Below are 13,605 nucleotides of genomic sequence, written 5' to 3'. Positions count from 1 at the left end.
AAATATTACCTGTTGCTTGCAAGATTTATTGCTATATTTATTGGAGAAGAGATAGTCTGTTCTTTTTTTTTTTGAATTTTGACTCTATTGTCTCTCTCTGCGTAGTTGACTGTTGTTTTTCTAGACATCAAGAACGGGGAGATGACAGAGAATCAGATTCGTGGACTCAACTGGTTGATCTCGAGCAACGAATAAATGACTGGAATATCGGCAGATGAAATGGTTTAACAACAGCATTACCTTATCGAGAATTTGATTTTTTAATTTTGGCTTTTTATAGGGTCTCGCAAAGACGCTCCGGACAATTTCGCTGTTCGGCTATCCGGAGAAAATCGACTTTTCACCCGAATTTGAGCTCTGGTGTCTGAACATACAAAGTAGCTTGGGTCAGTCTTGTGAGCCTGTGAGCGAGACACCGCTGATCACTCTTGTTTATTTAGTTTGTTTCCTAGGCTTCCTTTGTCAAGTCGACCTTTGAAATGGTTCTCATTGAGAAGAGCCACTTCAAGAAGATCAATCGGATATGCATGGTCATCGACGAGGCACATCGGAATAAAAACGAAAAATCAATGCAGTCTTGCGCCGCGATCGTTTTCGACAGCAAGAAATCCAAAGCTAATTGCATCGTCATAACGAACAACGTCATCAGGTACGGTACCCTAAAAGAATCCTTGGGCATATAGGAAAGGTAAAGGGTAGAGGACCCGCAGCGCCAGTTCGTATAGACAAGTAGAGAGGGCTCTCAGCGCCAATCAATAGGTAGTTTACTTCTAAATCGTAAAACCGATTAAAATTACCGACACTGTAAAATGGCCACGAGGTAAAATTACTACGAACTAAAATAATGGAAAGTTTAGGACCACTCGACCTGGTGAAATATTTTTATTACCCTAGTTTCAGGGCAATTAAGTAGAGGCACTCAAGACCTAAGCTTTTTAAAAGCAAAGCTATAAATGAAAAGTAGAGGCATACACAACCCTGTAAAATATTTAAATTATACTAGTGTCAGGACAAGTAGAGGCTCTGCAATTCGTTGCGCGCGAGTCGCGCTTACGGATCAGGCGCATGAAACGCCACTCGCGCATAAAAAGTGCTGGCGGGAACGCTCACTTTTGACAGGCAACTTGTTACGCGCGAGACGCGCTTACGGATCAGGCGCATGGAACGCCACTCGCACATAAAAAGTGCTGGCGGGAACGCTCACTTTTGTGAGGCAAATGTCTTCAATTCGTTGCGCGCGAATGGCGCTTGCGGTTCAGGCGCATGGAACGCCACTCGCGCATAGTAATGGCGTGGTAAACGGCAGCGCCCGACTGCTTATTAATTAAAGGAAGATAGAATTTTTTTCATCCTGCAATTACCGCACCCTTAATTTAGCGTGGTCACGTATTGGAGGTTTGCAATTGAATGCGTCGTGAATCTGCTCAAGGAGCGGAACAAGCGCGAGACGTGGGCATTCATTCTTAAACGATTGAGAGATAACGCTAAATACGTTTCGGCTTACATGCAGAAGTTGGCAGAGACGAGAATTTCCTCTGAAGATCTGGTAAAGCAGAACCTAAGTGACCACCTCTTAATTGTTGACGTGTGCTTTGTTTCAATACAGGATTTGCTTGATACGCTTGAGGCAGATCTCAGTTTAGATGAACTAGTCACATACTCAGACGAATAGCCTATGCTGGCATCAAGATGGAAGATGCCTTAGCTAAGGTACAACGTACAGTTTTGTATTGTTTCTTTTTCTATTCATTCTATAGAGCAGTGGAGTTCAAAAGCAGGGCTTTCTTCATAAGTTGGTTTCCTGCCTGGACCGGCTGGAAATCACAAGAGCAAGAAGAGAAACAGAAAGCGGATGAAGGGGAGAATGAAACGTCGTTTTCTGGTAAAAAGGGGGGCCCTCAACGGGGGATTGAGACGCTTTGCCTCTCGATCTCGTCTACAATCGAGCGATAGTGGATGAAATCAAGCGCTTCCTTCAACCGTTCGAGTCGAGTGCTGAGCGTCGCCTGAGAAAAATCGCTCGCCGACAATACGAACAGTTGAAGACATACACGAAAGCCGAATTGAAGCAGACGAAAAGGACATCGTCGAAATCACGTTGGAGAACTTGGGATTGACCGTCAACAAGACTAAGCCGTACGTGACGAGTCTTCAAGTGAAGCTCGGCAGTCTGATGATGGAAGATCTCCTTCAAGAGGCCGGCACGCCCAATCGATACATCATGTCGTCGAGATGTCAAAAGGTGAAGGGAAACGCTGGATACGGTCCCCTCTTGTTCCAGTCGTTAGGAAAGCCAATATTAAATCCCTTTCGTTCGCTGCCCGTCGCGTCGTCGCCAATTTCGTCGCCGTCTCGAGGGTGACAACACGAGCCACGCTCTCGGGACGGACGGGCGATCTGTCCGTATCACCAGTACATAGTGAAAATCGACGCTATCTTAGTGGCTAAGGACGACCCCGATTTTCAATCACGTTATAAAACCGTAAGTCAAACTCGTGGGCCCCACTTCTATCAACAAGCGATCTTTTAGTTCTTTTAGATTGGCCGTATGGTTGACGTCGATTTTCATTCTGGTAATACATCAGAAAGAGGTTTCCTCCCGAGAAAAAGATTCGAACTCGGGGTTGAAACAAAGTCTCTTCCTCTATTACGACATCAGCATCTCCAATGACTTCGACTTCGGGAGCGGAATCTAATACGACGCAAATCTTTATAATGATCGTCCTATATATATGTAAGTAGGCGTGCCGGACAACTCCGATTTCGTCAAGAAGAAATCATGCACTGGCTCTCATCACGCAATCATCACACAATAAAGGTGACTGTATCAACGTGTGGAATACCCAGCAGGCTTATGTCAAGGTAGCTCAGAGTTGAGGCTTATTCTCTCTCCTCTATCTTTCTCTCCAGGAAACAGATGCGGCTAATAAACGCCATCTCGAGATAGGAGATTTATCTGGCTTTCGCTATGCCACCAAAGTCGTTCGAGGAGCCTATCTTGAGTACGAGAGATCCCGTGCTCAAAGCATAGGACGGCCTGATCCAATCCAGTCGACCTACGCTGATACGAATGCATCTTATAATCGCACAGTTGATGTATTACTCCAGCGTACAGCAATATATCAATATGTATATATATTTCGTCAGGCGGTGTTTGTACTTTTCCGGCAGGCGGTATATATATTCCGTCAGACGGTGTTCGTACTCCGCCAACAGGCGGTATATATATTTCGTCAGGCGTTGTTCGTATTCCGCCTGCAGGCGGTATATATATTCCGTCAGGCAGTGTTCGTACTCCGCCAACAGGCGGTATATATATTCCGTCAGGCGTTGTTCGTACTCCTCCTGCAGGCGGTATATATATTCCGTCAGGCGTTGTACGTACACCTCCGGCAGGCGGTATATATATTCCTTTAGGAGATTTTCGTACTCCTCCTGCAGGCGGTATATATATTTCGTCAGGCGGTGTTCGTACTCCACCTGCAGGCGGTATATATATTCCGTCAGGCGTTCGTACTCCGCCGGTAAGCGGTATATATATTCCGTCAGGCGTTGTACGTATTCCTTCGGAAGCGTCAGGCGGTGTTCGTACTCCGCCTCCAGGCGGTATATATATTCCGTCAGGCACTGTTTGTACTCCGCCGGTAGGCGTTATATATAATTCGTCAGTCGTTGTACGTACTCCTCCGGCAGGTCGTATGTATGTTCCTTCAGGCGTTGTTCGTACTCCGCCTGCAGGCGGTATATATATTTCGTCAAGCATTTTTCGTACTCCTCCGCAAGCGGTATACATATTCCTTTCGAGATTTTCGTACTCCGCCTGCAGGCGGTATATATATTTCGTCAGGCGTTCGTACTCCGCCGGTAAGCGGTATATATATTCCGTCAGGCGTTGTTCCTACTCCGCCTCCAGGCGGTATATATTTTCCGTCAGGCGTTGTTCGTACTCCTCCGGTTGGCGGCATATATATTTTCCGTCAGGCGTTGTTTGTACTCCTCCGGTTGGCGGCATATATATTTTGTCAAGCGTTGTACGTACTCCTCCGGCAGGCGGTATATATATTCCGTCAGGAGATATTCGTACTCCGCCGGTATAGATTCCGTCAGGCAATGTTCGTACTTTTCCGGCAGGCTGTATATATATTCCGTCAGGCGGTGTTCGTACACCTCCGGCAGGCGGTTTATATATTCCGTCAGGCGTTGTTCGTACTCCGCCTACAGGCGGTATATGTATTCCGTCAGGCGTTGTTCGTACTCCTCCGGCAAGCGGTTTATATTTTCCGTCAGGCGTTGTTTGTACTCCTTCGGTAAGCGGTATATATATTCCGTCATGAGTTATTCGTACTCCGCCGGCAAGCGGTATATATATTCCGTCAGGCAATGTTCGTACTTTTCCGGCAGGCGGTATATATATTTCTTCAGGGGGGATGTTCGTACTCCGCCTTCAGGCGGTATATATATATATATTCCGTCAGGCGGTGTTCGTACTCCGCGTGCAGGCTGTATATATATTCCGTCAGGCGCTGTTTGTACTCCGCCGGTAGGCGGTATATATATTGCGTCAGGCGACGTTCATACTCCGCTGGTAGGCGGTATATAGATTTCGTCAGGCGTTGTACGTACTCCTTCGGAAGCGGTATATATATTTCGTCAGGCGGTGTTTGTACTCCTCCGGCAAGCGGTAAATATATTCCGTCAGGCGGTGTTCGTACACCTCCGGCAAGCGGTTTATATTTTCCGTCAGGCGTTGTTTGTACTCCTCCGGTAAGCGGTATATATATTCCGTCAGGCGGTGTTCGTACTCCGCCTGCAGGCGGTATATATATATTCCGTCATGCGTTCGTACTCCTCCGGTAAGCGGTATATATATTCCGTCAGGGGGTGTTCGTACTCTTCCTGCAGGCGGTATATATATTCCATCAGGCAGTGTTCGTACTCCGCCGGCAGGCCGTGTATAAATTCCGTCAGGCGTTGTTCGTACTCCTCCGGCAGGCCGTGCGTAAATTCCGTCAGGCGTTGTTTGTACTCCGCCTGCAGGCGGTATATATATTCCGTCTGGCGTTGTTCGAACTCCTCCGGCAAGCGGTATATATATTCCGTCAGGCGTTGTTCGTACTCCGCCTACAGGCGGTATATATATTCCGTCAGGCGTTGTTCGTACTCCGCCTACAGGCGGTATATATATTTCGTCAGGCGTTGTTCGTACACCTCCGGCAGGCGGTATATATATTCCGTCAGGCGTTGTTTCTACTCCTCCGGCAGGCGGTATATATATTCCGTCAGGCGGTATATATATTCCGTCAGGCGGTGTTCGTACTCCGCGTGCAGGCGATATATATATTCCGTCAGGCACTGTTTGTACTCCGCCGGTAGGCGGTATATATATTGCGTCAGGCGGCGTTCATACTCCGCCTGTAGGCGGTATAGATTTCGTCAGGCGTTGTACATACTCCTTCGGAAGCGGTATATATATTTCGTCAGGCGGTGTTTGTACTCCTCCGGCAGGCGGTAAATATTTTTCGTCAGGCGTTGTTCGTACTCCTCCGGCAGACCGTGTATAAATTCCGTCAGCCGTTGTTCGTTCTCCGCCTGCAGGCGGTATATATATTCCGTCAGGCAATGTTCGTACTTTTCTGGCAGGCGGTATATATATTTCTTCAGGGGATGTTCCTACTCCGCCTTCAGTGTATATATTTCGTCAGGCGGTGTTCGTACTCCGCCGGTAGGCGGTATATATATTCCGTCAGGCATTGTTCGTACTCCGCCTGTAGGCTTTATATATATACCGTGAGGCGTTGTTCGTACTCCGCCGGTATATATATTCCGTCAGGCGGTGTTCGTACTCTTTCGGCAGGCGGTATATATAAGTAGGTGGTGTAGTAACCTCATCGTGTCAGCCTCTTATTAATAATAGGGTAGCCGAGCTTCGACGGACGATAGAAAACAATCTTGCATACGACGCAATTTCATTGCGCTGCAACCCGTCGTATGTTCCAAGTCGGATACCTTGCATTGACTAAAATTTCATGCTGAGATGATATAGCAGAACCCCTCAGACTGTACATACATGTAATCTATCGTGATTAGAACGAAGGTAAACGTGAGTGTGGAGCAAATTGAGCGAGATTGAATGGGCGTGTGGATCTTTTGCAGTGTATGCACTTGATTTTTTAGCTAATTCAATTGAGCCTTTTCTCCCGCAGCTTGCTCCAGACACACGAGTAAATAAATAAATAAATAAATGAAGCAACCGGGAACTTCATGTCATATGTCGCGAAGCGTTCTTCGTCGAATTTGCGATGACGAACGCGTAAACCGGGCCGGAGCTTTGCAGGACGGACTTCGGAGAGCTCTTGCAGCCAATCGAGCTCGAACGAGCACTTGTCTTCGCCTACAGACGCGACAGACACTCACCTAGCGTATTTGTGCTGCAGGAGGCCATCGCTTCGGACGATTCGACGCTCGACGAGACTTATATCATCTTTCCGCCTTGACACAGAATCGGCGCACGCGTTGCATTCCGATAGTTACTCCGCTCTATTCTCATTCTCCGACTGAGCGCAATCGATAGTTTCGTCGACAACAGCCCAGCAGTAAACTTAGATTTACTATCCATTAGGGTTTTGAAACGTTTCGTTTAGATTCTCGATTTTGCGCAGCGTTCTTTGCCCTCAGCCTTGTTCGATGGCATCATGAGACGATCATTGTTCGGTCAGTTTGTGGCCGGAAGTAGTCACGACGACGTCACAAAAACCCACAATGAAAAATTCGTCGAAAAATTCGTTGAAGCGGGTATATGTTCTATGCCAGGGCTGTCGATTGAAGATTGAGCAGAGCCTCGCAAACGAAGATACACACCAAAGGTCAGTCAACCTTATTATAATAATAAAAATAATTAAATACGAAAGATTCTTGTAGAGAAACTCTTCTGGATGAGAACGTTTAGCTTTTCTTGATTCGGGGCATGCAGCCAGACGGTTGTTCTTAGGATTTTGAGAGCGGACTTGTGTCAGTGGCGTACGAGGTGCAATCCAGGTCAAACCAACGGCACTCGTTCGGCCCAAATTGCTTGTACTGAATTGCTTCTACCTAGTTAGACTACTTACGTTTTTTTTTGCAGACCTTACTTAGTAGAAAGATTACTGATAGCGACGGAATTTTGCCTAAAATCAAAACTGGAGAAGTAGAGAGATACATACATAAATGAATTCACTCTTTTATTCTCCCTTCAGCTGCATGGACGTTTGTCTGACAATGCCTTGGAACATGACTGCCTTGATGAGTTTAATTCAACCTGTACCAGGCTAGATGACATTGCGAAGGTACCATCACTTCTCCAGCTGTTTATTTATTAATTTTTGGTTATTTACTTCTAGGCCTGCACTAGAGCCAAAGTGAACATGCTCATCGATGCTGAATACCACGAGATGCAGCCAGCCATTCATGCACTGGCTCTCATCACGCAATCATTACACAATAAAGGTGACTATCAACGTGTAGAATAACCAGCAGGCTTATCTCAGAGTTGAGGCTTATTCTCTCTCCTCTATCTTTCTCTCCAGGAAACAGATGCGGCTAATAAACGCCATCTCGAGATAGCAGATTTATCTGGCTTTCGCTATGCCACCAAAGTCGTTCGAGGAGCCTATCTTGAGTACGAGAGATCCCGTGCTCAAAGCATAGGACGGACGCTGATACGAATGCATCTTATAATCGCACAGTTGATGTATTACTCCAGCGTGCAGCAATAGATCAATATGTATATATATATTTCGTCAGGCGGTGTTTGTACTCTTCCGGGAGGCGGTATATATATTCCGCCAGGCGTTGTTCGTACTCCGCCTACAGGCGGTATATATATTCCGTCAGGCGGTGTTCGTACTCTTCCGGCAGACGGTATATATATTCCGTCAGGCTGTGTTGGTACTCCGCCTGCAGGCGGTATATATATTCCGTCAGGAAGTGTTCATACTCCGCCGGCAAGCGGTATATATATTCCGTCAGGCGTTGTTCGTACTCCGCCTACAGGCGGTATATATATTTCGTCAGGCGGTGCACCTCCGGCAGGCGGTATATATATTCTGTCAGGCGGTGTTCGTACTCCGCCTACAGGCGGTATATATATTCCGTCGGGCGTTGTTCGTACACCTCCGGCAAGCGGTTTATATTTTCCGTCAGGCGTTGTTCGTACTCCTCCGGCAGGCCGTGTATAAATTCCGTCAGGCGTTGTTCGTACTCCGCCTACAGGCGGTATATATATTCCGTCAGGCGTTGTTCGTACTCCTCCGGCGGGCGGAATATATATTTCGTCAGGCGGTGTTCGTACTCTGCCGGCAGGCGGTATATATATTCCGTCAGGCGGTGTTCGTACTCTGCCTGCATTCGGTATATATATTTCGTTGGGCGTTGTTCGTACTCCTCCGGCAGGCGGTGTATATATTTCGTCAGGCGGTATATATATTTCGTCAGGCGGTGTTCGTACTCTTCCGGCAGGCGGTATATATATTCCGTCAGGCTATATTGTTACTCCGCCTGCAGGCGGTATATATATTCCGTCAGGCGTTGTTCTTACTCCGCCTGCAGGCGGTATATATATTCCGTCAGGCGTTGTTCGTACTCCGCCGGCGGGCGGAATATATATTTCGTCAGGCGTTGTTCGTACTCCTCGGGCAGGCGGTATATATATTTCGTCCGGCGGTGTTCGTACTCCGCCGGTAGGCGGTATATATATATATTGCGTCAGGAGGCGTTCGTACTCCGCCTGCAGGCGGTATATATATTCCTTCAGACAGTCTTCGTACTCAACCGGCAGGCGGTATATATATTCCGTCAGGAGATATTCGTACTCCGCCTGCAGGCTGTATATATATTCCGTCATTCGTTGTTTGTACTCTGCCGGCAGGCCGTATGTATATTTCGTCAGGCGTCGTTCGTTCTCCTCCGGTAGGCGTTATATATAATTCGTCAGTCATTGTACGTACTCTTCCGGCAGGTCGTATGTATGTTCCGTCAGGCGTTGTTCGTACTCCACCTGCAGGCGGTATATATATTTCGTTAGGCATTTTTCGTACTCCTCCGCAAGCGGTATACATATTCCTTTAGGAGATTTTCGTACTCCGCGTGCAGGCGGTATGTATATTCCGTCAGGCACTGTTTGTACTCCTCCGGTAGGCGGTATATATATTGCGTCAGGCGGCGTTCGTACTCTGCCGGTAGGCGGTATATATATTTCGTCAGGCGTTGTTCGTACTCCGCCTCCACGCGGTATATATATTCTGTCAGGCGGTGTTCGTACTCTTCTTGCAGGCGGTATATATATTCCGTCAGGCGGTGTTCGTACTCTGCCGGCAGGCGGTATATATATTCCGTCAGGCGGTGTTCGTACTCTGCCTGCATTCGGTATATATATTTCTTCAGGCATTGTTCGTACTTCTCCGGCAGGCGAAATATATAATTTGTCAGGAGATGTTCGTACTCCGCCGGTAGGCGGTATATATATTCCGTCAGGCGTTGTTCGTACTCCTCCGGCAGGCGGTATATATATTCCGTCAGGCGTTGTTCGTACTCCTCCGGTAGGCGGTATATATATTCCGTCAGGCGGTGTTCGTACTCTGCCGGCAGGCGGTATATATATTCCGTCAGGCGGTGTTCGTACTCTGCCTGCATTCGGTATATATATTTCTTCAGGCATTGTTCGTACTTCTCCGGCAGGCGAAATATATAATTTGTCAGGAGATGTTCGTACTCCGCCGGTAGGCGGTATATATATTCCGTCAGGCGTTGTTCGTACTCCTCCGGCAGGCGGTATATATATTCCGTCAGGCGTTGTTCGTACTCCTCCGGCAGGCGGTATATATATTCCGTCAGGCGTTGTTCGTACTCCTCCGGCAGGCGGTATATATATTGCATCAGGCGGCGTTCGTACTCTGCCGGTAGGCGGTATATATATTCCGTCAGGCACTGTTCGTACTCTGCCGGCAGGCGGTATTTATATTCCGTCAGGCGGTGTTCGTACTCTGCCGGCAGGCGGTATTTATATTCCGTCAGGCGGCGTTCGTACTCTGCCGGCAGGCGGTCTATATATTCCGTCAGGCGGTGTTCGTACTCTGCCGGCAGGCGGTATATATATTCCGTCAGTCTGTGTTCGTACTCTGCCTGCATTCGGTATATATATTTCTTCAGGCATTGTTCGTACTCCTCCGGCAGGCGGAATATATATTTCGTCAGGCGTTGTTCGTACTCCTCCGGCAGGCGGTATATATATTTCGTCCGGCGGTGTTCGTACTCCGCCTACCGGCGGTATATATATATTGCGTCAGGAGGCGTTCGTACTCCGCCTGCAGGCGGTATATATATTTCTTCAGACAGTCTTCGTACTCAACCGGCAGGCGGTATATATATTCCGTCAGGAGATATTCGTACTCCGCCTGCAGGCGGTATATATATTCCGTCATGCGTTGTTTGTACTCTGCCGGCAGACCGTATGTATATTTCGTCAGGCGTCGTTCGTTCTCCTCCGGTAGGCGTTATATATAATTCGTCAGTCGTTGTACGTACTCTTCCGGCAGGTCGTATGTATGTTCCGTCATGCGTTGTTCGTACTCCGCCTGCAGGCGGTTTATATATTTCGTCAGGCATTTTTCGTACTCCTCCGCAAGCGGTATACATATTCCTTTAGGAGATTTTCGTACTCCGCCTGCAGGCGGTATATATATTTCGTCAGGCGTTCGTACTCCGCCTGTAAGCGGTATATATATTCCGTCAGGCGTTGTTCCTACTCCGCCTCCAGGCGGTATATATTTTCCGTCAGGCGTTGTTCGTACTCCTCCGGTTGGCGGTATATATATTTTGTCAAGCGTTGTACGTACTCCTCCGGCAGGCGGTATATATATTCCGTCAGGAGATATTCGTACTCCGCCGGCAAGCGGTATATATTCCGTCAGGCAATGTTCGTACTTTTCCGGCAGGCGGTATATATATTTCTTCAGGGGATGTTCGTACTCCGCCTTCAGTGTATATATTTCGTCAGGCGGTGTTCGTACTCCGCCGGTAGGCGGTATATATATTCCGTCAGGCCTTGTTCGTACTCCGCCGGTAGGCTTTATATATATACCGTGAGGCGTTGTTCGTACTCCGCCGGTATATATATTCCGTCAGGCGGTGTTCGTACTCTTCCGGCAGGTGGTATATATAAGTAGGTGGTGTAGTAACCTCATCGTGTCAGCCTCTTATTAATAATAGGGTAGCGAGCTTCAACGGACGATAGAAAACAATCTTGCATACGACGCAATTTCATTGCGCTGCAACCCGTCGTATGTTCCAAGTCGGATACCCTTCATTGACTAAAATTTCAAGCTTGCTGAGATGATATAGCAGAACCCCTCAGACTGTACATACATGTAATCTATCGTGATTAGAACGAAGGTAAACGTGAGTGTGGAGCAAATTGAGCGAGATTGAATGGGCGTGTTGCAGTGTATGCACTTGATTTTTTAGCTAATTCAATTGAGCCTTTTCTCCCGCAGCTTGCTCCAGACACACGAGTAAATAAATAAATAAATAAATGAAGCAACCGGGAACTTCATGTCATATGTCGCGAAGCGTTCTTCGTCGAATTTGCGATGACGAACGCGTAAACCGGGCCGGAGCTTTGCAGGACGGACTTCGGAGAGCTCTTGCAGCCAATCGAGCTCGAACGAGGCACTTGTCTTCGCCTACAGACGCGACAGACACTCACCTAGCGTATTTGTGCTGCAGGAGGCCATCGCTTCGGACGATTCGACGCTCGACGAGACTTATATCATCTTTCCGCCTTGACACAGAATCGGCGTAGGCGTTGCATTCCGATAGTTACTCCGCTCCATTCTCATTCTCCGACTGAGCGCAATCGATAGTTTCGTCGACAACAGCCCAGCAGTAAACTTAGATTTACTATCCATTAGGGTTTTGAAACGTTTCGTTTAGATTCTCGATTTTGCGCAGCGTTCTTTGCCGTCAGCCTTGTTCGATGGCGTCATGAGACGATCATTGTTCGGTCAGTTTGTGGCCGGAAGTAGTCACGACGACGTCACAAAAACCCACAATGAAAAATTCGTCGAAAAATTCGTCGAAGCGGGTATATGTTCTATGCCGGGGCTGTCGATCGAAGATTGAGCAGAGCCTCGCAAACGAAGATACACACCAAAGGTCAGTCAACCTTATTATAATAATAAAAATAATTAAATACGAAAGATTCTTGTAGAGAAACTCTTCTGGATGAGAACGTTCACGCTTTTCTTGATTCGATTGCTTTAGCAGGCATGCAGCCAGACGGTTGTTCTTAGGATTTTGAGAGCGGACTTGTGTCAGTGGCGTACGAGGCGCAATCCAGGTCAAACCAACGGCACTCGTTCGGCCAAAATTGCTTGTACTGAATTGCTTCTACCTAGTTAGACTACTTACGTTTTTTTTGCAGACCTTACTTAGTAGAAAGATTACTGATAGCGACGGAATTTTGCCTAGAATCAAAACTGGAGAAGTAGAGATATATACATAAATGAATTCACTCTGTTATTCTCCCTTCAGCTGCATGGACGTTTGTCTGACAATGCCTTGGAACATGACTGCCTTGATGAGTTTAATTCAACCTGTGCCAGGCTAGATGACATTGCGAAGGTACCATCACTTCTCCAGCTGTTTATTTATTAATTTTTGGTTATTTACTTCTAGGCCTGCACTAGAACCAAAGTGAACATGTTCATCGATGCTGAATACCACGAGATGCAGCCAGCCATTCATGCACTGGCTCTCATCACGCAATCATCACACAATAAAGGTGACTGTATCAACGTGTGGAATACCCAGCAGGCTTATGTCAAGGTAGCTCAGAGTTGAGGCTTATTCTCTCTCCTCTATCTTTCTCTCCAGGAAACAGATGCGGCTAATAAACGCCATCTCGAGATAGGAGATTTATCTGGCTTTCGCTATGCCACCAAAGTTGTTCGAAAAGCCTATATTGAGTACGAGAGATCCCGTGCTCAAAGCATAGGCCGGCCTGATCCAATCCAGCCGACCTACGCTGATGCGAATGCATCTTATAATCGCACAGTTGATGTATTACTCCAGCGTGCAGCAATAGATCAATGCGGTGTGACGGTGGCATCCCACAACGAAGTATCCATTCAATTGGCATTTAGAAAATTCAGCCAGCTAATCGTCTCAAGCAAATGCTAGCCTCTATGTCAAAATGTAGAATGGAAAAATTGAACGTGGAGAGGCAAAAGGGAACGTGCTCTTTGTCCAGCTCTATGCAATGTGTGACTACATCGGTATCACCGTAAGCGTACAGGCGAAATTTTCCACGTCCCTACAGGTCAAAACGGCTAGAGAATCTACAAAGCAACGCCTTAATTAATTAATTGTGGGAGCATAGGTTCGACGCTGCTCTATCTGTGCCGCCGAGCGCGCGAGAATCGTTCCATTCTCGTCAACGGCCGACGCGAGAGGGAGCTACTAGTCGCTGAATGGACGCGTAGACGCAGAGACAAAACGCAACACTGAGAATTGCTGATACGGGATCCAAGTATCGTTCGTACTTGTACATATTTTCTTAGTCCATTTCTATCG

The 13,605-nt window shown here is 47.3% G+C and overlaps 1 protein-coding gene, 1 long non-coding RNA gene and 1 pseudogene across 2 annotated transcripts; all 3 read left to right on the top strand.

Moving 5' to 3' along the window:
• LOC136196407 (serine/threonine-protein phosphatase 2A regulatory subunit B'' subunit gamma pseudogene) overlaps positions 1 to 4,460 on the top strand; it is a 37,802-nt pseudogene extending 33,342 nt beyond the window's left edge.
• A 1,684-nt stretch (positions 4,461 to 6,144) lies between these two features.
• On the top strand, positions 6,145 to 7,704 carry LOC136199730 (uncharacterized). The gene is made up of 6 exons (XR_010673163.1): positions 6,145 to 6,593; positions 6,642 to 6,863; positions 6,919 to 7,071; positions 7,121 to 7,183; positions 7,233 to 7,322; positions 7,377 to 7,704. It is a non-coding gene; the product is annotated as an uncharacterized lncRNA (long non-coding RNA).
• Positions 7,705 to 12,344: 4,640 nt separating this feature from the next.
• On the top strand, positions 12,345 to 13,550 carry LOC136197619 (hydroxyproline dehydrogenase-like). The gene is made up of 6 exons (XM_065987426.1): positions 12,345 to 12,406; positions 12,455 to 12,517; positions 12,565 to 12,654; positions 12,709 to 12,858; positions 12,907 to 13,351; positions 13,412 to 13,550. The coding sequence occupies exons 4-5, from the start codon at positions 12,733 to 12,735 to the stop codon at positions 13,210 to 13,212; spliced, it is 432 nt and encodes a 143-aa protein (XP_065843498.1). The 5' UTR covers positions 12,345 to 12,406; positions 12,455 to 12,517; positions 12,565 to 12,654; positions 12,709 to 12,732; the 3' UTR covers positions 13,213 to 13,351; positions 13,412 to 13,550.
• Positions 13,551 to 13,605: the final 55 nt, after the last annotated feature.

Source organism: Oscarella lobularis, chromosome 1, assembly GCF_947507565.1.
Source record: "Oscarella lobularis chromosome 1, ooOscLobu1.1, whole genome shotgun sequence".
NCBI classification, from domain to species: Eukaryota; Metazoa; Porifera; class Homoscleromorpha; order Homosclerophorida; family Oscarellidae; genus Oscarella; species Oscarella lobularis.
This window is presented reverse-complemented; position numbering and strand designations above follow the sequence as displayed.